The 27,662-nt window shown below is 45.5% G+C and overlaps 1 protein-coding gene across 2 annotated transcripts in view; it reads right to left on the bottom strand.

Moving 5' to 3' along the window:
- The window catches only part of LOC147123420 (embigin-like), a 64,662-nt gene extending 38,812 nt beyond the window's left edge, over window positions 1-25,850 (bottom strand). Inside the window, exons 1-6 of one of the 2 annotated variants that reach the window (XM_085972602.1) lie at window positions 25,393-25,850; window positions 18,740-18,826; window positions 15,948-16,142; window positions 9,555-9,744; window positions 5,390-5,478; window positions 3,282-3,412 (exon numbers count right to left, since the gene is read on the bottom strand). In XM_085972602.1, the coding sequence (XP_085828728.1) occupies window positions 3,282-3,412; window positions 5,390-5,478; window positions 9,555-9,744; window positions 15,948-16,142; window positions 18,740-18,826; window positions 25,393-25,468 (768 nt within the window). In that variant the 5' untranslated portion in view covers window positions 25,469-25,850. The remainder of the gene's footprint in view (window positions 1-3,281; window positions 3,413-5,389; window positions 5,479-9,554; window positions 9,745-15,947; window positions 16,143-18,739; window positions 18,827-25,392) is intronic. The other variant, XM_085972611.1, reaches the window with a different exon arrangement.
- Between the last annotated feature and the right edge of the window lie 1,812 nt (window positions 25,851-27,662).

Genomic DNA, 27,662 nt, shown 5'->3' with positions numbered 1-27,662 from the left:
CTCTAATGAAGCCATATGGGTAGAACTTATAAACAAAAAGGGGGCAAGCACTTTGCTGGGAGTGTACTATAGGCCCCCAAACAGTCAGGGGGAGTTGAGGAACAGATATGTAGGCAAATCTCAGAGAATTGTAGAAATAATAGGGTAATAATAGTAGGGGATTTCAACTTCCCCTGGGATAGTCAGAGTGTGAAAGGCTTAGAGGGTGCAGAATTCTTAAATTGCATCCAGGAGAGCTTTTTGAGCCAGCATGTAGAAAGTCATACAAGAGAGGGGGCGGTACTGGACCTAATTCTAGGGAATGTAGCCGGGCAAGTGGTAGAAGTGTCAGTAGGAGAGCATTTTGGTGACAGTGACCATAATTCTGTGAGACTAAAGGTAGTCATGGAAAAGGACAAAGATGGACCGGAAATAAAGGTTCTAAATTGGGGGAAGGTCGATTTTAATATGATAAGGCAGGATCTGGCCAAAGTGGACTGGGATCAGCTACCTGTAGAAAAATCTACATCAGAGCAGTGGGAGTCTTTCAGAAAGGAAATAGAGAGAGTACAACGCCAACATGTTCCCGTAAAAGTCAAGGGTGGGACCAACAAGCCCAGGGAACCCTGGATGTCAAGGGATATACAAGAATGGATTAGGAAAAAAAGGGAGGCTTTTGGCAGATACAAAGGACTAAAAACAGTGGAAACCCTAGAGGAGTATAGAAAGTGCAGGGGGGTACTTAAAAAAGAAATTAGGAGAGTGAAGAGGGGGCATGAAAAAACATTGGCGGGCAAAATAAAGGAAAATCCCAAGGTGTTTTATAAGTATGTTAAGGACAAGAGGATAACCAGGGAAAGAGTAGGGCCCATTAGGGATCAAAGTGGCAATCTGTGTGTAGAGCCGGAAGATGTAGGAGAGGTTTTAAATGAACATTTTGCATCTGTGTTCACTATGGAGAAGGACGATGTAGGCATAGAAATCAGGCAGGGGGATTTTGACATACTTGAACAAATTAGTATTGAGAGGGAGGAGGTACTAACGGTTGTACCCAGCTTAAAAGTGGATAAATCCCCAGGCCCAGACGAAATGTGAGGCAAGGGTGGAGATTGCAGGGGCTCTGACACAAATTTTCAGAACCTCTCTGGCCACAGGGGAGGTGCCAGAGAGCTGGAGAACAGCTAACGTAGTACCATTATTCAAGAAGGGTAGTAGGGATAAACCAGGGAATTACAGGCCAGTGAGCCTATCATTATTGGAAAAAATTCTGAGGGACAGAATTAGTCTCCACATGGAGAGGCAAGGAGTAATCAAGGATAGTCAGCATGGCTTTGTCAGGGGGAGATCATGTCTAACCAGTATGTTTGAATTTTTCGAGGGGGTGACTAGGTGTGTGGATGAGGATAGTGCAGTTGATGTAGTCTACATGGACTTCAGTAAGGCTTTTGACAAAGTCCCACATAGGAGACTGGTCAAGAAGGTAAGAGCCCATGGGATCCAGGGTAATTTGGCACATTGGGTCCAAAATTGGCTTACTGGCAGGAGGCAGAGGGTGATGGTCGAAGGTTGTTTTTGTGACTGGAAGCCTGTGTCCAGTGGTGTACTGCAGGGATCGGTGCTGGGTCCTTTGCTGTTTGTAGTGTACATTAATGATTTAGATATGAATGTTGGAGGTATGATCAGTAAGTTCGCAGGCGACACGAAAATTGGTGGAGTGGTAAATAGCGAGGAGGGAAGCCTCAGGCTACAGGATGATATAGATGGATTGGTTAGATGGGCAGAACAGTGGCAAATGGAATTTAACCCTGAAAAGTGTGAGGTGATGCATTTTGGGAGGACTAACAAGGCAAGGGAATACACAATGAATGGCAGGACCCTAGGAAGGACAGAGGATCAGAGGGATCTTGGTGTGCATGTACATAGATCCCTGAAGACAGCAGGACAGGTAGATAAGGTGGTTAAAAAGGCATATGGGATACTTGCCTTCATTAGCCGAGGCATAGAATATAAGAGCAGGAAGGTTATGATGGAGCTGTACAAAACGCTAGTTAGGCCACAGCTGGAATATTGTGTGCAGTTCTGGTTGCCACACTATAGGAAGGATGTGATTGCATTGGAGAGGGTGCAGAGGAGATTCACCAGGATGTTACCTGGGCTGGAGCACTTCAGCTATGAAGAGAGACTGGACAGGCTGGGGTTGTTTTCCTTAGAGCAGAGAAGGCTGAGGGGGGACCTGATTGAGGTGTACAAAATTATGAGAGGCATAGATAGGGTAGATAGAGGAGAACTTTTCCCCTTGGTGGGGGGGGGGTCAATAACCAGGGGGTATAGTTTCAAGGTAAGGGGCAGGAGGTTTAGAAGGGGTTTGAGGAAAAACTTTTTCACCCAGAGGGTGGTTGGAATCTGGAACTCACTGCCTGAAAGGGTGGTAGAGGCAGGAACCTTCACAACATTCAAGAAGCATTTAGATGAGCACTTGAAACACCATAGCATACAAGGCTATGGACCAAGTGCTGGAAAATGGGATTAGGATTGAGAGGGCTTGATGGCCGGTGCGGACACGATGGGCCAAAGGGCCTCTTTCTGTGCTGTATAACTCTATGACTATGACTCTAAAGGCGGGCAAATGGAGTTGATGTATTGATCAGCCATGATCTAATTGAATGTTGGAGCTGGGTCGAGGGGCTGAATGGCCTACTCCTGTTCCTTTGTAACAGATTCAGGAATCAAATCCTTTCACTTTATGGCAACTCCTAACTGCTGATTTTAAAATATTTATCTATTTACATTGTTAATGAGAAAGAGATAAAAATTAGATTTGTATGGAAATAAATGATTAAAATATAGCATTTTATCAGTAACCCAGGCAGCTGTATGATGATGCCGATTAAGGAAACAGCCCCATTTCCCACAAATGAGAGAGACTACTGAATACCAAAACCGGTTCAATGGTTCCACTCCTACAATTCTACATTTTAAAAAGCCCCAAAAACATTGTTATCCAACATGATATAATAGTTATTCAATAGAAATAAGTTACTCAAAAATCTTATTTTGTACATCAGAAATTCAATAACATTAAACATATGGTTCAAAGTGAAATTAGCTACATTTTTTCCGATATATTATGGACATTTCACAAATTCATAATGGAATCTAACAAGATACTGCCCACATTAAGTAGTCTTACTCGATTATTTTACACACCAAGAGTTTTCTTCATAGTTTAAATGCAGTCTGCCAACCCGTGTATCAGATCAGCTGGTCTCTTTATATTAAGAATCAGTTAAGTTATTCCTTACCACCTTGCTGCCCTTGACCTCCTTTGACCAAATCCAGTAGAGGGGAATATATTGGCCACTGTTGCAGGTCAAATTAACATGATCACCATCTGAACGTGTTTCTTTTTCATTTTTGGTCCAAATAGGAGGAACTGAGGATAAACAGACAAACCAGTCGGCAGATTACTGTAGGTCCTGGAATCTAGCAATGCACACAGTTACTTGTTCTTGTAGATGTTTCACCTATCTGTCCACTGAGTAAATGTAGATTTCTGTAACTGAACCTTTGCCTTGAGCTCTTACCTTAGTGGCCAATGCGGTAGTGCCTTAGGTAAGCTGGCTAGAAAATTACCCAATAAGTACAGCTTTCTTTTTTTTAAATCTTGTGCATCCTGTGGATCGGTGGTTTGAGAAACTAATCCTGGCAGAAAGCTTTATATCCAGATTAGCTTTGGCACCTATATGAGAATACTGGCTATTTCGCACCAAGTGCTGGCAGTGTCGTCTTTGACTTCTGTGTATTTACTGCTCCACATGTGAGCTAAAACAGGAGTGAGTGCAGAGTAGGCAAACCATTAAGCATATTCAGATGGGATTGGATTGTTTAAGCTTGCTCTGTTTGTTAAAATAGATTAACCTGCATCGGAGGAAATAAATCGGAACTGAGTCTAGTCTTTACCTGTCAAGCTGGCTTAGGCTCTGCCATTTCAGTTCTCCTCAGAATGCCTGAAAATCTTTTCCTAATACACCAATTATTCTTTAATACTCATATTCTTATTGTTGTACCAGCAGATCTACTATTACACTCCTCACAGTAAATAGAAGGATACAGGTATATTGTTTTATAATGATGAGTGTTATAGCAAGTAATGCGCACTGAGGTAAATGTTTATAACTTGATTACTTTTTCCTAACAGGCATAAAAGGGACTGCCTTGAGGAATGCTATCTACTGCTAAGCTGGAGTTGCGTTTAACTTGGCCTATCCTTTTAAGGCTACATGTGGGGAAGTGTTCTGAAGAGGGACGTCTTAAAGTCAATTAGAGGGTAGTTGTTGTTGGTGACGGAGTTTGTAGGTTAGTGGTTGCTTATAAATTCCCAGCTTCTCAAAGTCAGAAGAAGCCAGCAGTAAGTAACTAGCTTGCTTTCTCTTTTTTAATATATTTTTTGAGATTGTTCAATTGTAGTTTGTTGCTGTTTAAGAATATTATTTTTGAGCCAGTCAGCTGCAGCGTGACACACACTTTGCTTGTGTGACTGTAACATTATGGGACTTCTACCTATATGACCTGGAAGGGATTTTGGTTTAATTTATATTATGTTATTGATATAAAGTCAGATTGAGCTTACAATGGGTTAACCCCAGAGATATACAAGCCATTTAGAGTGTTGTTTAGGTTGGGGCCCAGGTAGAATACCAGATGGGCCAACCATCATAAACTGTTTTCGTTTGCAATTTGCACCAGCATTGAGAGAATGGGAAGTCATTGAGAAAATTTCAGAGCAGCTTGAATCATAATGCTAGAGTGCTGCTAGCCTTGAACTGTGGGCAATATGAATATGTAGTCATCTGTCACCCAAGGGCAATATTTCATCACAATAGCCCCAAAATGTGACCAGTGTATGTTTGATGGATTACCACGTGAATATGCATTTGTAATGCAACATGTTACAAACAAGTTAAATGGTTAATTGCTACGCATTTCCAAAATAAATTTACTTTAGCTCAGAGTGTCCAACCTGCAGCATCAGGGCCACATGGAGTTCCTGAGCACTGGCAACTCAGTCCTGAAGCTCAGGCAACGCAGTTTTATTGCGCTTAGCCTTACCTGCTGATTTGTACTGCAAATTCTGTGGGTCCAAAGGTTTCAAAAGGCTTATTTTTAACACAGTTGCCTCATTGGTGTATTAATATTAAATGAGAACACTAAGATCTGTTAGTGTTTGCAACTTGTGATTAATGCAAATTAATCAGAACATGAATTTAAACTTTATACATGGCTCCTAAAGTGCCATGTTACACATCTATATGGCCCAGGAAGCCATAAGCTTGGACACCCCGCCTAGGCTATGAGAGTGAGTATTTGTAAATATTGGGAACCTTTCTGATACTGTAGATATTAAACTCACTTTGTACTTCAAACATGCCTTCCGATTTTGGGTTTGTGTCAAAGACACAAGAATAGTTCCCAGCATCACTGCCATTCTGAAAATCAAACCTGCAATCACAAACCATGATAATTACTAATGTTAAAGCCTCCCATCATTTATTTGATGTTATGCATAGGACATTTGCCCCATTTTTAACATCTTAATAGATAAGTACATGAGGGAGAAAGGTATAGAAGGATATGTTGATAGGATGAGATTAGTTAAATAGCTTGGGAGGAGGCTTATTTGGAGCATAAATACTGGCACAGGCTGAATGGCCTGTTTCTGAGCTATAAATTCTATGTAATTCTATGTTAATGGCCTGAATTTTCTCAAGGGATGCCGGGTTTCCCGCAGGCCTTGCCGACTTTAAGGCAGGGTCTGATTTGAATGTGAGGCCTCGGATTCCCGCCCGCAGCCAGGCAGATTGAGAGGCTGGCTGGCTTATGGCGGGTAGGCCTCAGATGCAAGGTGTGGAGGGGGGGGGTCGAGGATCATTGTGGGGGTTTGGGGTCAGCATGGTCGGGGGTCGGGAGTCAAGGATCGGGAAAATCGAGATCGGGAGGGGGTTGGAGGATTGGCAGGGTCGGGGATCAGTAAGAGTCGGGGTCGGCGAGGAGGAGGTCGGCAGGGGACCGTGGATCGGGAGGGGGTTGGAGGATCGGTAGGGGGTCGTGGATCGGGAGGGGTTTGGAGGATTGGTAGAGTGTCGGGGATTGTGGTGGGTGGTCGGGGGTTGGCATGGTCGGGATTGGGGGGTTGGTGGGGGGACATTGTCGGAGATCGGAAGGGGGGGTCGGCCGGGGATTGGAGTTCGGTGGGGGGAGTTAGGGATAGGCAAGGGCTAGGTTGGGGATCGGGGGGGGGGTCGTGGGGTCAGTGATCAGCAGAGGGGGAGAGACGATCAGGGCCAGCCACTGGAGTACTGTAGCCAGTTTCAACATCATCGATGGGGTGGGTTGGGGGGGGGAGGCCTCATGATGGGGATCGGAGGTCTGGGGAGGCAATCAGAGGCCTCATGGTGGGGTCTCCGGTCACGCGGGGTGTGTTAGTAAGGGTCCCTGGATCCAGGAGGTAGGTATAAAGCCACTTACCTCCTGGATGCAGCAGTCCCGCCTTGATTTAACTGTCGGGTTGCACGAATTGTGTGAAACCCGTCCACATGCAGTTAAATTCAAAATGGAGGTTAAAAAGGAGGCTGCCAGCCTCATTACAATATTTAAATTAAGGTACCGCCCCCTGGGAGCAGGTTGGTTGCCTGCCCCCGTGCCGTTAAAACCGGAAGTGGGCGGGTTGGAGGCGGCATCAGATCGGTAATCCAATTTTAACAACTGCCCCCACGCTCCAAACCCACCCGTTTTTTTTAGGGGAAATTTCCGGCCAGTATGTTTATAGATAATGGCACTACTTACCAAAGGATATCCAATACAGATGTGACGGTTATATGCATTCATATCTAAAAAGGTCTCACCAATGGCATAACTACATCTTTGTTTTTCTGCACCAATTGAATACAGTTTGTTTTTAAAACCTTGAATTCCCAAACTGTACATTAATTCTCCTTTGTTTCACTCCATTAAGCATGGAATCTGCAGCCTAAATATATAGATTGATGCTGAATCTTTTCAAAACTATTAATTCTAAAGAGCAAAACATACAAATGAGTCTGAAATTAGCAAAAGTGCAACTTGCACAACTGCCGTCAAACACAATCACTGTTGGCCCAATCATTTCAATACTAGGGAATTGCAATTTAAATAAAGAAAGCTATTTGAAACCACTTCTTAAACATTTAGTCAGACCATTTTTGAAGAGGATGCCAGTGTTAGCTATAAGAGAGAAAAAATAATAAATATGATGTGAAAACGATGCTTGCGATAGGTGCCTCCTTGTGGATCAACTAAGGAAAAATACTATAAGAAAATGGATTGCACCATGGGCAGGTGAAAGCATGGATGTAAAGAGGAAATATTTTACCACATTGTGAGAAGCTAAAGCAGTTTTCACACCCTGTGACATTTTTCAGGTTTTCAAGGTTCTGTCACCAAATTTAAATTTGATTGCTCTTATACAGTGCCTTTACACCTTTACAGTAGCTTATTCTGCTTACTATTCTATAGTTGTTTGAAGTTTAAACAACTTTTCTTAAATCACTTTCAAAATATTCAATTATCATTGTGGTCTTTTGTCCGATGTCAATGACTTGTGGAGTTTGAGGGTCCTCAGCATTTATAAAACAAGTTTGGAGGAGATACTACCTATAGTTTTATGAATTTTGCTGATGACACCATGCTGTGTGGCCATTCATTGAGTGTAAATTGAGTACAAATTGATAGCAAGGTCAATCCAGAATATTACTTTGAAGGAAATTGTGAGTGTAAGACAAGGGGACACAGCTTGAAACCAGTAAAAGATCAATTTTGGACTGATTGCAGGAAATTCTTCTTCATACCAAGAATGATCAAGTTGTGGAATGTGCTCCTGGATAGAGATGTGAAACCTCCTTGGAATCTGGAATCATTTAAATAACAAAAGGACAGCGGCGGGGTGGGAATCGATTATAGGAGAGTGTTTCTGGATGGATGAATTAAGATGGACTGAATGGGAAAAGGCAAACCTGAAATAAAACTGCCAGTTCACCGTCATCAGGGCTGCAAATTCCGGGCCAATATGATTTTTTTAACGCATTAAATAAATCTGTCGTAGTTTCAGCCACAGACAAGTGGTAGCAAGGAGATTAGAGTTAGCTGAGATATGTAGTGCAGCACAAAGTAATATATTCAAGAAGGAGTTAGATATATTTCTTAAGGCTAAAGGGATCAAGGGATATGGGGAGAAAGCAGGGACAGGGTACTGAATTTGGATGATCAGCCATGATCTCATTAAATGGCGGAACAGGCTCGAGGGGCTGAATGGCCTACTCCTGCTCCTATCTTCTATGTTTCTATTCTGCAGGTGCAGATATCATTATTTAGCTTATTAAAGGTTTGCTAACATGATAATAAACGGCTCCCTTAAATCTTACTCCAATGGTTAGGATTTTCATCACAGTATTTCAGCTTGTGTTTCTTTTCAGCACTTTTGGCTTATAATGTTCTGCAAGTTCTTGAATACGTCCAATCTGACAGCAATGCTGCTATAGCTTCCTTGTCATTTCAGAAACTTTTAGTGGGATGCTATAAAGTAGACTTGAGGGCAGAAATTACTGTCGTGATATTATTATATGAACACTTAACATGCACTTACTAAATTCCTCACATGGCAATTTTAACAGAGGTGTTACCCATTTAAAATAAACAGTTTAATGTCTTTGTTAAACCAGAGGATTGGGTTGGGGCGCCAAAGTGGCGCAAAAGTTGGCGGAGCGCAGGATTTAGCGCAGCGATCGGAGTGATACCGATCGCCAGATATTCAGTTTCATTGCCCCTCGAGGGACACGGGGCGAGGCTCGAGGCGCTCCGCATCCCTCTTAGGGCGCTGAAACTGATTATCGCAGCGCAACGTGCCGCAGCGCCACACGCTGCGGCACGGCACGCTGCGGTACTGCAGGCCTTCCTCCCACTGTTAAGGGGGAGGTGCCTGCAACAGCGCGAGCCCCGATCGCGAGTGCCGGCAAATGAGCCCGGCACCAAGGAGAAGTGCCGGGCTCTCGGGAAACAGCCGGCAATGCCGCGGGGGGGGGGGGGGCGGTTAGGAGGCCGGGGACGGAGGTGCTGGCAGGCGGCCGCCGGAAAAGCGGCCGCCCCGCACCTCCACCTTAACTTGCGCCGCTGCCGGCACAGTAAGGCCCCGTGAACCGGGCACGGGTAGCGAGCGGCGCAACTGCGGCGTTCGCTACCAAATATCGCGAACGGGGCACGAATGGGGCACTGCGCACACCGATGACATTATCGGTGGCGGCGCAGCGCAAATGCCTAACGCCACCATTCGCGCCCCTACTGAATATCGCCGGAGACGCAGCCAGTGGCGCTACAGCCACTGACTGCCTCTTTAGGCGCTAACAGGTGGCGCTACTCACCCAATTTCTCCCCCACAGTGTTTGTACAGTAACATCATTGATAGTAGTTCCTACCCTCTGAACTTGAATGAGAATTTTCACTTTGTTCAAAATATTTGCTTGTTTTTCCTACACTTGCCTACTTACTCATATTTTTGAGATAAATAACCAGCTTTCTGGTCAAAATCAATGTCCCTTTTATCAATCTCAGTGCCACCTTTTTCCCAAGTGCCAGTTATCGGAGGTTTTTGTGCAACTGGAAGAGTCAAATTGCAGGACAGCACGATCTTTGTAGCCTTCGTTATGTTCACCACCATTAATGTTGGTCTAGAAGATCCTGAAACAATTTTGAACAAATGCAATAAAAAATTAATTTCAATTTTTAAATCTGAATTTCTCCTCAGGATCCTCCTGAATTTAATCAAAAAAATTTGCATTCTATAGTAGATTTCTATAAACTGAAAAATGTAAATAGCTTCATACAACATAGACATTAAAGTCGATACAAAGCTGACTTCTTCCTGAAGTTAGCAGTAATGAATATCTGGATGAGCCCAGAAAAGAATGGCAATTTTATTAATTATTATTTGCTCAATTTTATTAGAAGCTATCATGATATATTGAAGAAGGCAAACCAGTGAGCTATTTGGTGGAAATTGCTGCTTTTCCTGTGTTTTTCGCCCAGGGAATGCTTATTCTTCAAGCACAAAGCAGAGGAATAAGAGGCAGATATCTATGGCCCCAGGGTTTCCACTCCCTTTACATTGTGGACTAATAGCAACCATTTGAGTGATGCAAGAGGGGCCTCTCACCTTATTTTCCTCTATCAGCTGGAGTACCCATTTTGAAAGGCACTTAGAAGAAGTGCGTCTTGGCTCTGTACCCAGTAACTCCCCAGTCAGAGAATTAGCGAGGGAAAGACAGCACACTGACAGAGGCACTCAAAGGATAGTTACCTTTCTTCAGGGCTAGCAGGGCAATCTTTGGCGCTTAAGGCTTTGGTTGCTGGTTTTGTACAGCAGCCAGAAGGCCCCAATGCCGACGGCCACTAACATTGCTCCACTCCTCTTTGGCCTGCGGCAATGGCTAATTGTCCTCTCCCCCTTTCAGACACTAGGCCTTGTTATGCTCTTAATCTGCAGCAGTGCAGTATCTAGACCGTGTAAATAACCTGGAAATCCAGGAAAGTTCGGGTTACTGTAGTTGGAGCACACTTTGATTGGCTCCAGGCTGCCTCGGCACGGTTAATCAATCCTTTAAGCTTTAAATCATCAGTACACAAAAGAATCCGATGGTTTTAATGTAAGAAATGCACCTTTTCAGATAAGGCCGAATAAATATTTAGGCAAATGCGGTCTCAGAAAATGAGAAATTCAGGTCAGCCCAGTCCAAGTCTATAGTTTAGAAATTTAGGGCCATGGTACCCAAGTCCAAATGATGATTATTTTTAACTCAGAATTTATTTATTTTCACCCATACCGGCTAAGTTGGGTGGGTTATCAAACAAATGCACACATCACACAACAGGAAACACACAGGCAGATTCCTACAGCCAGCAGCAGTGAGCGTAAATTCAGAATGAGATCTATGCATTTGTTTGATTTTCAAGGATACTGAGAGCCATGAAGACCACACCTTTAACATTAATCTAAAGAGATTTTGTTGAATCAATAACCAAGGGGGGAAATTCCTATAGTCTCTAATTTTACTCCCCAATTTATACTCACATTTACTTTTTTGTTAAAATTTAAAAAGACAGGAATTTTAACCTCAGTTCTTTTGTGGTTCCAAAAGTTATCGCACACATGTACACAATTTTTCACATAGTTCCTTGTAGGTCTGTCAGTCCTGTCAAGTTGAACCACAGTCAATTATATCAATCAATATGCACCATAATCCGGGGATGGGGGATCTTAGCTACAAGGACAGGTTGGAGAAGCTGGATTTGTTTTCATTAGAGCAAAGGAGATTGAGGGGTGATTTGATAGAGGTGTACAAGATTATGACGGGTTTGAATAGGTTAGACGGGGAAAGGCTGTTCCCACTAGTTGATGGTACAAGGACTAGGGGACACAGATTTATGGTTTTGGGCAAGAGATACAGGGATGATGTGAGGAAAAACTTTTTTACGCAGCGAGTGGTGAGGACCTGGAACTCGCTGCCAACGGAAGTGGTGGAAGCAGACACTCAATGTTTTCAAGGGGAGACTGGATAGGCACTTGAGGGAAATAAACTTGCAGGGCTACGGTGATAGAGCAGGGGAATGGGACTGACTGGCTCTACAGAGGGCCGGCACGGACTCGATGGGCAGAATGGGCTCCTTCTGTGCTGTTATGACACCATGGGCAGGATTTTCATTGGGCCGTGGAGGCGGGATTGGAGGTGTGTGGGGGGTTAAAATCCTGAAATCGGGGGTCCCGACCCCACCCCGCACCCAACCCGCCTCCATGCCAGTTTCAAAGGAGGCGGGTACCCACCCCGCACTGGGACCCGCCTCTCCGAGGCGGGAAGGGGATTAGTGCCAATTAACTGCCTGTTAACAGGTAGTTAACAGGCAGTTTTTAGCCTAATCCCTATTTTTAATGTTGAAGTGTGGGATTCCCGATGGCTCCAAACAACGCCAAGTTAGAGTAAGCGGACCGTCGGGATGAAGGGCTTGGAGGGGTTGAGATGTCCGGTGTTCAGGTGAGTGATGGGTGTATGAGTGCAAAGGTAAGTGTGTTTGGTGTGTGTAAAGTGTTTATAAAGAAGTTTTACATACCTTTACTTACCTTTACAGCCTTCCTTCCTTCAGGTCTCGGGAGTCCCTCATCTCATCGGCACAAAAAGCAGAATGGCTGCGAGCTGTCAAAAATTGCAGCATTCAGCTTTCTGTTCCGGGGAGATCTCTAAATCAGCCTGAGAGGAAGGAATTAACTTAGAATACAGATTGTCAGTGTTTGACAGCTTCAAACAGCTGTGAAACGCTGATATTTCATCTGTCAAAAGGTCTTGGCCTAGAAATTCGGTTGTGGGTCCGCCAGGGCTTTAGCGCCCGAAATTTTGCGCCGGCGTTAATGCCGCTGCGCCCGACGAAAATTCGGTTGCCCCGGGCCCAGACGGCGGCGGGCGCTAATGGAGGGTTTTTGCGCCTCACTATGGGCGTTCAGTGCAGTTTTGAGGCGCTAATCCCCCGCTGCGGCACCCGAGGCGGTGGGGCAGGCTGGGGTACTGCAGGCCTCCTCCTTCTGTTAAGGAGGAGCTGCCTGCAGCCGACCGCTGGCCGGTCGATTCGCCCGACAAATGAGCCCGGCACCTCGGGGAAGAGCCGGGCTCGCGGGCCACACACATCAGTGCCGCGGGGGGGTGGTGGAGGAGTCCGGGGAGGGAGGTGCGGGCAGGCGGCCGCCGGGAAAGCGGCCGGCCGCCGCTCCACCTTTATGCGCCGGCGCAAAGGTGTGTAACATCCCTTTCAACAATCGTTGGTTGCGGCTGCCACGGGCGAGGCGGCCGCAACTGAATTTGGGCTTGGGGCCGGGTTACCACGGCAACTGGGACGCTGCGCACACCGATGACGTCATCGGTGCTGGCGCAGCGCTACCGGCTAACGCCGATGGTAGGGCCCAACGCAATTTCGTTACCAGCTATAATTCCGGCGCAAGACCCTCTAACGCCTCTAATTGGGCGCTAACCCCACCGAATTTCTAGGCCCTTGACAGATGAAATATCAATCTGTGACGTCACCTGTTGCCGGGTGGCCCTTTATTGGCCTGCTGAGCCCGCTGGGTGGGCTCAACAAGGTCAATCAAGTCTAAATCCGTGGATTGGCTAGAACTCGATGGAGGCGGCACTACAACCCCGAAAGTTGTAGTCCCACCTGCTACCTGACTCCTCAATGAAAATCCAGCCCTATGACTCTATGACTAATCAAATGGAGATTCTGGGTGGGCTGAAATTGGTACGCATTGTGCCCATTTTCCAGGCGTAAAATGGGCACAAAGCATAGCAATTTAGCAGTGGGACAACCTGTGCAAAAATGGGCCCAGATGAATTTTTGCCCCATTAATTTTTTCTGCAAGTCAAATTTTTCTGGTAACATATTATGAGCCATCATCACTATGAAAATTACTTGAAGGATTGAATGTGGAAATGTGATGGATAAAGAGGTAAAAAGAACGAAGAGAAAACTACAAAGGCAATATTTATGAAAGGTGTTACAGTTCAGGTGCTTTTGCACCATTTTCTCATTCAAATGGTTTGACGACAGTTGCTTTATCTCTTATGATGATTTGAATTCTATGTCCTTTTGCTCCCTGTCTCCGCAAAGTGCAGTGACCCAAGGATTAACAGTTAAGGTCTGATACTGGATTAAGAGCAGTCTTGTGCTATGCTCCAACATATATTTCAGACAGATGATAAAATATTACAGATAGATCAGAGATTTCACCAGTTAAAAAACTAATCAAATTGATTGACAATATCAGCTAGTTATAAAATATAGACTAATGCTAGAGTACAAGGTAACTATGATTTATAACAAGCAGCTCATTAGAGCTCCCAAATCTCCAGCAGTTCGTGCACAGAACTAAAGCAAAGTCCTTAATACTGCGCAGTGAATGATGCTAGTAGAAGAATGCCATCTTGATCCACATCCCTTAAGTATGGAGGTTCACCTGCAATGTGTAAAGCAACTTTAGTTTAAACATTCTTCAGAATCCAAAAAGAATCACAGACTCTGAAAACAGACCCTGCTTTACGCACTTAGGCCCCCAAATTCCAGAGGCCAGATGTTTCGCCCACTGAGATGCTGGAATTTGAGGCGGAACCCAGTTCTGCTGCGATTCCACCCATGGAAGAAGCGCCATACATTCTTAACAAGTGGGAGCAGACAAGTGTCTGTCTTCCCCTCCCCCCACAATTTTTGGGGAAGTTTCCAGGCTACCCCAGGAATTCTATCCATCACACTCTTCTAAGGCCTCAACAGAACTCTTATCGGCTGAGAGCCGCCATGAGTACTGTTGTGGTCCTTGGAAAGGACCCAAAAATTAGCAGGACTAAATAATTGATCCCAAATGCGCTTGCTTACCTTAGTATTCGTGGCCTTGAAGAAAACAGGTGACTAAATCTTTGGCCCAGGAAGGGCCTCTGGTTCCTTCTAACGGAATGTCTGTTGGCTACTCCAATTTCCACTGGTGTATTAATGCAAGGGCTACTGAAGTGCCCTAATGATTATGTCTCTTGGAATTTGGGATATGGTGGCATCATTCTGTGTTGTCACACTTAAGCCATACTCCAGCACACTTCCAACAGCAGACCAGTGACATTAGAATTTTGGGGCCTTAATTTCTTTGAAGAGCAAAACCAAATAAATTTTAAATATACCACCAAACAAAGATATAATGAAGCAACTCTTTGCATCTTTAGGATAGTGAATGGGCACTTCCATGTGTAACGATTACTCAGTTCAAATACATACCACATCAAAAATTCATTTGAATCTGATGTTACACCATAATAAAATCCATACAAATAAAACTGGATTATAAATGGAAGACTAAGGGAGCTGGAGTATCACCTTTGAGGTTGTAGGAAGGAATGATCTAGTGTAAGAGACAGTGCAATTAGTCTTGTTTTCTACACAGTGAGAATACCAGAAAGAGGAAGATTATGTAGGATAACAAATATGAAGCTTAGGAATAATAAAAGCGGCTGTTAGTCTTTGATGAATTAGAGACAAGAAAGGTTTTGATATAGAGAGACAAAGGTTGGAGACCAGATATGAGAAGGATTGCCCATCAAATAACAAGCATTTTTTTGCATCATGTCCATGAGTCTGAGAAGTTGCTAGAAAAGTCTTCCCAGTATAACAAGAGAAAAGCAAGCATCTTACAGACAACTTTAGTAATGAATGAGGAGAAGTGCAAGTTCCATTTGAGAACAGAGGAGATAAGCCAAGAACATCAATAGGTAAAGAAGGAGTAAAGGTGGAGCCATCAAGGTTAGGTAATAGAAGCTGTTCTTTGGATTTTAAGACATAGCTTTAAAAAAGCTTTAAAAAATTGAAGGGTACAGAAGAGATCAAGACATATAGATTGAACAATTAGATGTAAAGCTTCAGATGGAAGAATCATAGCTGGGAAACATCATAGGGTCATGAAAGACTCCAGCCATTCTAATATTTGATGCTGACCCAGGATTCCTGGCAGGTAGGCTGCTAAGTATCTTCAGAAGTCTGGCTAGCAGCTTTAAATGGATAAACAAAACTACCTGGCTAGAGATAACTAGCAGGTCATTAAGCTAACCTACTTGGCTATCTCTCCAAAGTCCACAATAAAGCATATGCATTTATCACAGGATAATATATTATCCATTCCACGTTCACTGACAGCTAGCACCTCTGTCTGTCACCTCAGTATGGATTGTAGACTGTGGTTCCCTCATAGAAATGTTAAGCTTAATTCTAATTTCAGGAAGTCTTTAGGAAGCGAAATATCAACCCCTGAATATGATGGTTGACAAATATCTTGTTTTTTCTGGGATTTTTCTAACTACAACACATACGTCCGTCTGGTGACAGCTGCTCCTTTTGCTGGTTTGCTGTGATTTTCTGCTCAACAAGTAAAGGCATTCGGCTGTCAGAGGGGATGGTCTCTGATGGCCATGGTATATTCAGCACCTTTGGCTCACTGTCATCTACAATCACAATGGTGGGATCCATAGCTTGTGGTTTAGGCACTCCATAGCGTCCAGTATCACCTATATGAATTAAGAGTTACAAGTATCAGCCAACTCTTGTAAACTGGCCAGTCAGTTTAACATCGGTGGTGGGGAAGCTTTTAGAAACAATGTTCCGGGAGCAAATTAACAGCCACTTCAACAAGCTTGGACTAATAAAGGAGAGCCAGTTTGGATTTGTGAAGGGAAAATCATGTTTGACTAACTTGATTGAGTTTTTTGATAAGGTAACAGAGAGGGTGGATGAGGGCAGTGCAGTTGATGTTGTGCATATGGACTTTCAAAAGGTGTTTGATAAAGTACCACATAATAGGCTTGTTAGCAAAATTGAAGCACGTGGGATAAAATGGGCAGGGTAGCAGCATGGATACAAAATTGGCTAAGGGATAGAAAATAGAGAGTTGTGGTGAATAGATGTTTTTTGGTCCGGAGGGACGTATACAGTGGCATTCCCTAAGGTTCAGTACTAGGACCACTACTGTTTTTGATATACATTAATGACTAGGACTTGGGGGTGCAGGGCACAATTGCAAAATTTGCAGATGACACAAAACTTTGAAGTGTAGTAAACAGTAAGGAAGATAGTAATAGACTTCAAGAGGGCATAGACAGGCAGGTGGAATGGGCAGACATGTGGCAGATGAAATTCAAAACAGAAAAGTGTGAGGTGATACATTTTGATAGGAAGAATGAGGACATGCAATATGGTACAATTTTAAAGGGGGTGCAAGAACAGAGAGACCTGGGGGTGTTTGTGCACAAATCTTTGAAGTTGGCAGGACAGGTTAACAAAGCAGTTAATAAAGCATATGGGATTCTGGGCTTTATAAATAGAGGCAGAGAGTACAAAATCCAGGAAATTATGCTAAACCTGCATAAAACTAGTTCGGCCCCAGCTGGATTCTTGTGTCCAAATCTGGGCACCACACTTTAGGAAGGATGTGAAGACTTTGGAGAGGGTACAGAAGAGATTTACTAGAATGGTTCCAGGGATGAGGGATTACAGTTATGTAGAGAGACTGGAGAAGCTGTGGTTGTTCTCCTTAGAGCAGAGAAGGCTAAGAGGAGATTTGATAGAGGTGTTCAAAATTATGATGGGTTTAGATAGAGTAAATAAAGAAAAACTGTTTCCAATGACTGAAGGGTCGATAATGAGAGGGTACAGATTTAAGGTGCTTGGCAAGAGAACCAGAGGGTACATGAGGAAAAATATTTTTATGCATGAGTAGTTAGGATTTGGAATGCATTGCTCAATAGGGCAGGGGATACAGATTCAATAGTAGCCTTCAAAAGAGAATTGGATAAATACTTGAAGTTGAAAAAAATGGAGGAATATGGGGAAAGAGCTGGGGAGTGGGACTAAGTGGATTGCTCTTCAAAAGAGCCGGCGCAGACTCAACGGGCTGAATGGCCTCTTTCTGTGCAGTACTACTCTTTGATTCAATGAACCAGTTGTACCAAGAGACTTAGGCCTAGAAATTGGGTTGGGGCGCCAAAGTGGCGCAAAAGTCGCCTGAGCGCAGGATTTAGCGCAGCGTTCGAGGCTTCAGCGATCATCAGATATTCAGTTTCATTGCCCCTCGAGGGAGATGGGGCGAGGCTCGAGGCGCTCCGCGTCCCTCTTGAGGCGCTGAAACTGAATATCGCAGCGCAACGTGCTGCAGCGCCACACGCTGCGGCACAGCACGCTGCGGTACTGCAGGCCTTCCTCCCACTGTTAAGGGGGAGGTGCCTGCAACAGCGCGATCCCCGCTAGCGAGTGCCGGCAAACGAGCCCAGCACCAAGGAGAAGTGCCGGGCTCTCGGGAAACAGCCGGCAATGCCGCGGGGGGGGTGTTAAGAGGCCGGGGACGGAGGTGCTGGCAGGCGGCCGCCAAAAAAGGCGGCCGCCCCGCACCTCCACCTTAACTTGCGCCGCTGCCGGCGCAGTAAGGCCCCATGAACCGGGCACGGGTAGCGAACGGTGCAACTGCGCCGTTCGCTACCAAATATCGCGAACAGGGCGCGAATGGGGTGCTGCGCACACCGATGACATCATCGGTGGCGGCGCAGCGCAAAAGGCTAACGCCACCATTATCGCCCCAACTCAATATCGCGGGAGGCGCAGCCAGTGGCGCTACAGCCACTGCCTACCTCTTTAGGCGCTAACAAGTGGTGCTACTCACCCAATTTCTCCCCCTTAGTACCAAATTTTATCAGTCATATGGAATACCTCACCCTCATGTTTAAATCTGAATTGTGTTCCTTTCTTCTTGATGGTACACAGTGTTGCCATCTATAGCTACAGCTAACTGCTGATTTTCTGCTTGAAAATTGTATGAATATGATTTTTTTAAATTACATAGCATGAAATCCTTACCTAAAATATGCTATGGAATTTTAAAATTTTCACTCAGCATCCCATTCAATACCATAAAATATTCTAGGATCCCAGAGGGTATTTTTTTAAAGTATTCCTGATGGGGTTTTCAATATCTACGTTCAGCTGAAGGATCTCATGTTTAAAGTAATGACCATCCATTTATTTATTGTAAAGCACAATATTACACTGAAGCAAAACATGCTTGCACAATAAATATTATTAGGCTTAAATGAAAGAAATGCCATGTTGGAATTACCTGATAGATGAATCGTCTCCATCACTGGTAAATCGTTTCCATCGTCCATGGACATTTTTGGATCTGCGGTTGCATAATGAGAATGACCTGGAAATTTAAAATGTTAGTGAACCTTAGTAAAGCCACTTCACGGTATTGTAATTTCTGAAGCAGTTGTTAAAACAAAATTGACTCATGCAATTACTTTAAACTATTTTTTATTTACTTTTTCTATATAATTCGCAATCTATTAGATCTCTCTCTTAGCCATTTCCTCTCAAGGCTAAAAAGACAAAGTTTCTCCACTCTTTCCTCAAACTCAGACCTATGGCACTAGGGATCAACCTTGTGGGTCTTCTCTCCTCTGTGTCTCGGTGACCAAAGCTGGACACATCACCTAAGGTGTAGTCCTGGCCTCTTCTTACTTATATTCCATTAGTTTAGCTACATTGTCCAACATTCTGTTGGCTTTCTTGATTACTGCTCTGCATTGGTCAGACATGTTGAATGTTGAGCCCTGCCCATTCCTCACTCACCTGTCCTCCCAGCCAGCTCCTGCAACCTAGATTTGCACCCACACCCAATGCTTCAGATAGGCACTTACCTGGGGCAACTGTAAATGTGAAATGATTCACTAACTGTGAGATACTGTAAATATGAATAAGTCATTCTTTGTGAGCACCCTGTTAATACAAAATAGATTGTTACCTGTCAGACTGTGTGAGCAATGTATACAGAGTTGGAGACATAGGCCGGGAAATTCCTCGGAGCTGTTCGCGCTCCGCTGACATTACTTTTCTGGCAGTGTAGTGGAAACCCCATTAACACGCATAAACAGGGTTTCTGCCGTACTTTCAGCAAAGTAATGCTGGCAAAGCAAGAACAGCTCCAAGGAAATTCCTGGCCATAGAAAAAGGCAAAGACACTGGGGTAATTCTTGACATTGTGGGATAGGGTAAAACGGGTGATAGCGAGTCGGCAGCACGATTTACATCTCTCCCAATTTAATTTCCATTGTGGGACAAAGAGTGAATGGGAACCATAGAGAAGAGAGAGGAGACAAAGGAAGGAATTACATAAAAGGGTGAGAAAAGGCTGCCAACATTTACAGTTAGCCTGAAGCGCTGGGTGTGGGTGCCAATCTGGCTGCATAAACTGGTTAAAGGGCCAGGGAGGTGAGTGAGGAATAGGCAGAACTCAACATCCAACATGTCCAATTAATGCAGATCAGTAATCAAGAAAACCAACTGATTGTTGAACAATGTATCCAATTCAGTAGAATATAAGTCAGAGGAGGTCGAATATAAAGATGTCAACTAGCGAAACTGTAAGAGCCTTACACAGTGATACAAAAAGAGAGGGTGGGAAGAAAGACAGAGATAAAAAAGAATTAGAATACAAAACAGGAGAGACAGTTCCATCACGAGAGATCATTTTTAATTTTTTTATAGATGCAATATTAGAGCTGAACTAATATTTACAAAAGATACTTATTAAAAAATATAAATTGGTTATGAGCTAACATGTTTCTGGTTGATTCTTACCAGTGTGATATCAATGACCACATCCTCTCCTCAACTCAAAACAGTACTCACAGGCCAGTGGGAAAATAATACATTAACTACAAATGTATCCTGTATAAAGTAACTTAGTTCTAAGTCAAGGTTGGGTAAGTGATTGCTGAGGCTGAAGGGAGAAGTATTTTGCACCGAAAGCACTTCACCCTCAAGTTTCAGCCTCTTTCAATTAAAAATTAACAAATAGATCAGATGTCATGCTTTAGCATCTGCTGCAACTCCAGCTTGTGCTGGAACACAACATGGTGAACTTGTATCGTTTCTAGAGCAGCCTTTCCCAGTAACTAAGCCTACCCGGAAACTTGTTAGTGTAGCAAGAAAGAAAGACTTGCATTTATATAGCTTTTCACAACCACCGGACATCCCAAAGCACTTTACAAAGAGGAACAAAGGGGCCTTGGAGTGCATGTCCACAGATCCCTGAAGGTAGCAGGCCAGATAGATAAGGTGGTTAAGAAGGCATATGGAACGCTGGCCTTTATTAGCTGTGGCATAGAATACAAGAGCAGGGAGGTTATGCTTCAACTGTATAAAACACTAGTTAGGCCTCAGCTAGTGAACTGCGTGCAGTTCTGGTCACCACATTACAGGAAAGATGTGATTGCATTAGAGAGGGTACAGAGGAGATTTATAAGGATGTTGCTGGGAGTAGAGAATCTTAGCTATGAGGAAAGACTGGATAGGCTGGGTCTGTTTTCCTTGGAACAGAGGAGGCTGAGGGGAGACCTTATTGAGGTGTATAAAATTATGAGGGGACTAGATAAAGTGGATAGAACGGACCTATTTCCCTTAGCAGAAGGGTCAAAAACCAGGGGACACAGATTTAAAGTAATTGGGGGAAGATTTGAGGGGAAATTTCTTCACCCAGAGGGTTGTGGGGGTCTGGAACTCACTGCCTGAAAGGGTGGTAGAGGCAGAAACCCTAACCACATTTAAAAAGTACTTGGGTGTGCCCTTGGGATACTGTAACCTGCAGGGCTACGGACCAAGAGCTGGGAAGTGGGATTAGGCTGGATAGCTCTTTGTTGGCCGGCGCGGACACAATGGGCCGAAATGGCCTCCTTCCGTGCTGTAACTTTCTATGATTCTATGATTCTACAGCCAGTGAAGTACTTTTGAAATGTAATCATTGTTGTAATGTAGGAAACATGGCAGCCAATTTGCACACAGCACTGTGATAATGACCAGATAATCTGTTGTTTTGCTTGAGGGATAAATATTGGCCAGGACACCAGGGATAACTCCCCCACTCTTCTTCGAAATAATGCCATGGGATATTTTACGTCCACCTGAGAAAGCAAACAGGGCCTCAGTTTAACGTCTCATCCGAAAGACGGCACCTCCGATAGTGCAGCACTCCCTCAGCACTGCACTAGAGTGTCAGCCTAGATTTTTGTGTTCAAGTCTCTGGAGTGGGACTTGAACCCACAACCTTCTGACCCAGAGGCAAAAGTGCTACCAACGGAGCCACGGCTGACACTGATATTAGCAATGCCAACAGCCTTTCTCAAAAACAAACCCAACCAAATGTCCCCAAAAGGAATTTTGACTAGAATTACAAAATGTGCACACCTCACGAAGGCCCTGCCTAGGCCCTAAGCTCTGGAATTCCCTGCCTAAACCTGTCCGCCTCAATACTTCTCTTTCCTCATTTAAAACGCTCCTTAAAACCTACCTCTTTGACCAAACTTTTGGTCACCTGCCCTAATTTATCCTTATGTGGATCGGTGTCAAATTTTTTGTCTTAAAATACTCCTGTCCAGCGCCTTGGGACATTTTACTACGTTAAAGGCACTATATAAATACAAGTTGTTGTTGTTGTGCAAAGCCATGGCAGAGCGTCATCAAAGGGAGATTGCCCGCAGATTTTCCAATGCAGCTCTTGAGGCACTGGTCATGGCCGTGGAGAGGAGGCAAGAATTAGGTTTTGTAATTCTCTTCCCGCAGACTGGCAGGAAGCCCTCGCCATGCACCTCTTGAAGGCCCTTGCAGGAGATAGCCGCCCATGTCACGGCCAGCACTGTGGTACCAAGGTCAGCCATCCAGTGCCGAAAGACGTTTAATGACCTCACACGGCAGGTCAAGGTGAGTGAAAGCTTCAGCAAATGCCATTTCCCACCATCTGCACCACAAGCCTCACACACTAGCACCACACCTCCAGCACTCAACTGCCAACAACCTCTACCTAAGAGCACTCACATCTCACACTCACAGCTTCACTTCACTCTCACAACCTTACCACTGCTGCAATACTCACATCCGCATCTCACACCTTGCACACACTGACAGCTATTCAACTATGTCAGGCACATCATCCAAACACATTGCACCACACTCACTCACACACTTCTCTTTCTCTTGCAGGCCAAGGTAGGCATAACCGGACGGAGCAGCGGCAGACAGGCAGAGGCAGGCTGACATCCACGACCTCAGTCCAGCTAGAGGAGAGAGTGGGCAGCAGGTCAACAGGCATGGCAACCAGAGAGGTTGAACCCCTTGGGGACAACAATAGTATGTTCATTCCTAAACCTTCTTCTCACATCTCACTTCCCCTCATCCCACAATCTCCTCTCACTTTCAAGCTGCTGATGCTGTGTGCATTCATATCTTGCTTCCCCCCACCCTCCCCTCGCCATAACCTGACTCTTGTGTCTTTCTGCTTTCAGATAATCAATAACAAGCACCAGGCCAGCCTGACCCTGAGGCAATGTATGATAGCGAGGGGGGAGAAGAAGAAGAAGACACAGCATCACTGCATCTGTCACTCGCAGACACCAGGTCAGAAATTGGCACTGTGCATACTTTAGAGGCTAGTGTAGAAGCAGGATCTGCACAGGCTGAGGCACCGGGCATGAGTGGGCTGCAGTAAAGCCAGGGGAAAAGGGTAATCTGATGAGGCGTTCAGGGACAGCCCATCAAGCGGTCAAGGCAGTGGAACCATTGCTTAAGTAGTCCGGTGCTCTGCTCGATAATGTTCCTGATAGAAGCATGGCTCTCATTATATGAGTGCTGGGCACGACTGTTGGGATTGTGGCCCGTAGTCACAGGCCAGGTGGAGAGCAGATAGCCATTGTCTCCGAGCAGCCATCTTTGAGGTTGCTGTGGTGGCTGAAAGATTGGTGGCACACTGGACTGACACAAGATGAAGGCATCCTGACTGCTGCCAGGATAGTGGGTATTGACCATCAGGAAGTGCTGGGTGTGGTTGCACACCAATTGCACATTAAGTGAGTGGTAGCCTTTGCAGTTATGTAAGATCTCAAGATTGTTATACAGCACATCAAAGCCATGTGTGTGCAGTCGATGTGCCCAGCACCATGGGGAAGCCCGCTATCCTGGCAAAACCACATGTGCGCGTGTCCTGCTTCTCTCTGTTCAGAAAGAAGACGTGGTCCCTTCTCCTGGTGTCAGCCTCAGTGACCTCCCGGATGCAGCAATGGATGGTTAACCGTGAGATGTAAGCTATGTCTCCTGCTGCAGACTAGAAGAATCTGCTTGCGAAGAAACTGAGTGACCTTGACTGCCACTGGGAGATCTGTGTTCACCCTGATCTCAAGCTGCAGGTCTGGTTGTAGGAGGTGAAAGAGTTCTGTGATCACCTCCTTGGACAGCCTCCTAATACACTGCTCCTTGCTTAAATGGATATAAGAGAAGTGCTCTCTGAAGAATCGAGGTGGGTGAGTCCTCTTGATGAGTGTCCTCCTGGCCCTCCTCCTCCTCTCTCGGATCGCGCAACTTCTCCCCTTCTTCACTGCCTCCGCTCCCTCTCCCAAAAATATTCATGTGCAAGGGGGACTGCTCATAGAGCCCCCATGACTGTGAGCAATTATTGTGAGCAGAAGCCTTAAATAAGAATGAAGGCGTTCTCCATTTGCAACAACACTCCCTGTTACCTTAGAACCTTGAAAGAAGTTAATAAAGCTGCTAGAATTGCAGAAAGCTGCACAGAGCCAGTCAATCTGCAGAATCATGTCAGGTGCAAGTTGTTGCTGATGATCCCTTTAAATACTGCTGCTGGAGCCTCCTTCCTGCTTATCAATGCTTGCTCAGCTCGTCGCACTGAAGGCATGCCGGTAAGTTGAGCAGTGAACTCCAAACTCACAGACTGAGCATCAAGTGAGCGTTGCACACTCACTGACGTCATCATCTGCATCATCGCCATAATTTTAATGATTGCTGATATCGGCAGTGCAGCCGGTCATCCAAAAATGGAGGCCGCCATGGGACCCGCCGGCAGCTGGTGAAAGAGCGGCAGCTGCCATTTTTTCTCCCAAATCTGGAGGTAATGGGTGGCGATAAGCCCCTCCCAATTTCTAGGCCACAATACCAGAGCATGGCCCAAGACTAGGCACTGCATGTCACCCCTCCCCTCCCCCTGCTTTCATTACCAAACACTGCAGAGATGGTATAAAACACATCGTGTCATTTTACAGTAACAGCTATATACTCAAACATGTATAAATATCACTTTACATTACCACGGAATGATATTCAGTGAAACTCAATTAAACCATGTAAGGCCTAATTCTTTTTCTAAGATTTTATGATTTAACGACAGTTACCATGTACAATCCTACATATAAATTAAAATGGCAAATATATTCTGTTTACATAAATAGGATATATATGTATAAACACACAAACATTTCTTATTGGTATTTATTTTATCTGAGGTGCATATATTTTCCGCCTCCCGATAAGTCTTACAAAACAGTTTATACACATCCCCCACAGCCTCTTCCGTGTTTTGTGTGAATGTCTGTGTTCAGCAGCAGGCGAGAGGCTGCAATAAGATGCTTAAGTACCTTCAGAGGAGGAGAGGGCAACTGAAGGATACAAGGAGATCCGAACGCAGCATCTGCGCAGCGCAGCCATTGCCACCCACTCACAGTGAATGAAATCGCACTAAATCACCCGCTTCACATGATTCCACCGCATACTAACGTTTTCCCCAACACACACAAGGCTCCGCGGTACCAGAGCGCCCATGGTCCTGCGACTATTCACACACCTCCCAGTGACTCCAGTTTCATTCATTTCGAACGAAGACCCAGTTCAAAAAAGCGACTGAATATAAAACGGCTCTGGAGCGTTTACCTGATTCGACCTGGTCCCGAAAAGAGACGATCAGGAAGAACACTGATAGAGTCTGTTTAACCAGCGGCCCAGTCATCTCGATGCAAGTGATGCTGTCGCGGTGATGTCCTTCCCTCTGGGGATCTCCTCTCGCTGTCCCTGCGACCTCTTCCCCTCTATTAATGGTATTTCTCTATCTCCGGTCTCTCTCTCTCTCTCCTCTCCGTCTTCTCTTTCTCCTCCAGATCCTCCTGAAGGTTAAAGCGTGCGCATCGAGCGATCCACGGTGCAAATTTAAGTCCTCAGGAGGGAAACCTTCTCTCAAACAACAACACTGAAACGTTACTGACACTGAAATGACTTGTCGGTCTACAGGAGTTATTCGGCGACAGTGCAATTTCGAACTTGCATGTTACCGGATTGAGTATAAAGCAATGTTACACTTTCCCGAATTTCCTGAACATACTCTGTTTCAACAAGTGTCCCATCCAATCAGATTCTTATTGCTAATTGACACACCATATCCTTCGTTTTAATAAATATACGTATTTTGTGAATTAAGTAACAAGTTTATTCATGGCAATGCAGCAAGATCTGCAAATCTAAGAATCTTGCAATTGGTTTAAACAATGATGCTGACAGAACTGCATTTATCGGATTTTACTCCTCCTGGGTGAACCACAAAGAACATCGGAAAAGGAGGGGGCCATTCAGCTCCTCCAGCCTGCTCCACTGTTGGGTTAGGTCATGGATGGTCTGTACCTCAACTCCATTTACCCACCTCAGCTCAATGTCCTTTGATACCCTTGGAGCTAACAAAGATCTGCCCTCTCAGTGTTGAAAGCTTCAATTGTCCCAGCATCCACAGCCTTTTGGGGGAGAGAGTTCCAAATTTCTAAGACACGGGAAAAATTCAGTATCGCCCCATTTGGGGCGCGAGTACTGGCGGTGCGCAAAGTTTAGCGCCAGGCGCGATTGATCGCTACCTCGTGCGATACTGGGTTGTAACGCCCCTGAAGGTGATTGCGGCGCTAAATCAGGCGCTGCACGGTAGTCTTAAGGTGCTAACCCGGCGGCGCAACGCAATTTCCCCGCGGGCGGGCGCAGCGCAGGTGCTGTCAATAATCGATTGGACCTAGACACACTGGCGCCGGTCAGCCCTTAAAGGGACGGATCGATTCTCATCTGCAGCCACATTCTGCGCCTTGTAGGCCTCAAACTCGACGGCAACTTACCTGTGGCAGCCAAAACTTCAAGGACATGGAGAGGGTCAGGGAGAGAGCGCAGCGCTTCAGCAAGGGGGCATTGGATGCTCTGGTTGGGGCGGTGGAGCGCCGGCGAAGTGTGCTGTACCCGGAGAATGGCAGGAGGCCTAATCAGACCGAATACCGCAGAGCTTGGAGGGAGGTTTCCCAAAGAGTCACCTCCAGCAGCATGGTGCCCAGGACTCCTGTGCAATGCAGGAAGAAGTTCAACGACCTCACTTGGGTCGTTAGGGTGAGTGCCTTTTTCAGATTTATCTTCATCCCTCCATTTGCACCTCACTTTATGGCCAGAGGGCGCGCAGAGCCCCAATGGTCAGCTGTCATCCAGCACCCATGGCCCTTTCTGGAAACACACACGCACATTCAGCTCAGTGCATAATGTAAGGGCTATTCAACCATGGGAGGCATGTGATGTCAGCTCAGGGCAGCATGTTTCATCACACCCCGTCCTTTCTCTTGCAGGCCAAGCTGGCGAGTAACCGCAGGCAACAGCTTCGTACCGGAGGAGGCCGGCCTCACCTGCAGACCCTTACTGACCTGGAGGAGTGAGTCCACCAGATCGTTGCAAGCCAAATGAGTGGTCCCGTCGCCTCTGGAGCTGCCGACCCCATTGTGCACAGCGATGGTAAGGTCATCACCTTTTTGAACTCTCTCCTTCCACTTGTTCCCCCCACCAGCATGCTTTTTCACTCTGGACCCAAGTCAGAGCATTGCAGCACACATGCATCCCTTGCTGCCACCCTGTCCTTTCGCTAAAGCCACTCTTCAACCTCCCTGCTTTCAGATGCTGCATCACCAGCTCGGGAGCCGGGCCCTCAAGCTGCCACTGCGACTGACTCGGGAGGCGACAGGCAGGAGGAAGCCGGACCATCCAAACCACCCTCAGGCAAGCCAGCCCATCTGCAGACTGGGGAGACTACTTCCCTGTAGGGGAGCAGGGGGGAATGCTCTGAGGAGGATCCAGCTCTAGGAACCAGCGGCCTGCAGCAACGCGAGGGGGGTAGGGAAGCTCGGTGGCCGTCTCCC

The sequence above is a fragment of the Somniosus microcephalus genome, chromosome 2 (assembly GCF_052327205.1).
Source record: "Somniosus microcephalus isolate GS21.2 chromosome 2, FLI_Smic_1.0, whole genome shotgun sequence".
NCBI lineage: Eukaryota > Metazoa > Chordata > Chondrichthyes > Squaliformes > Somniosidae > Somniosus > Somniosus microcephalus.
The sequence above is the reverse complement of the archived record's forward strand: the minus strand, read 5'-3'. Positions and strand labels throughout refer to the sequence as shown.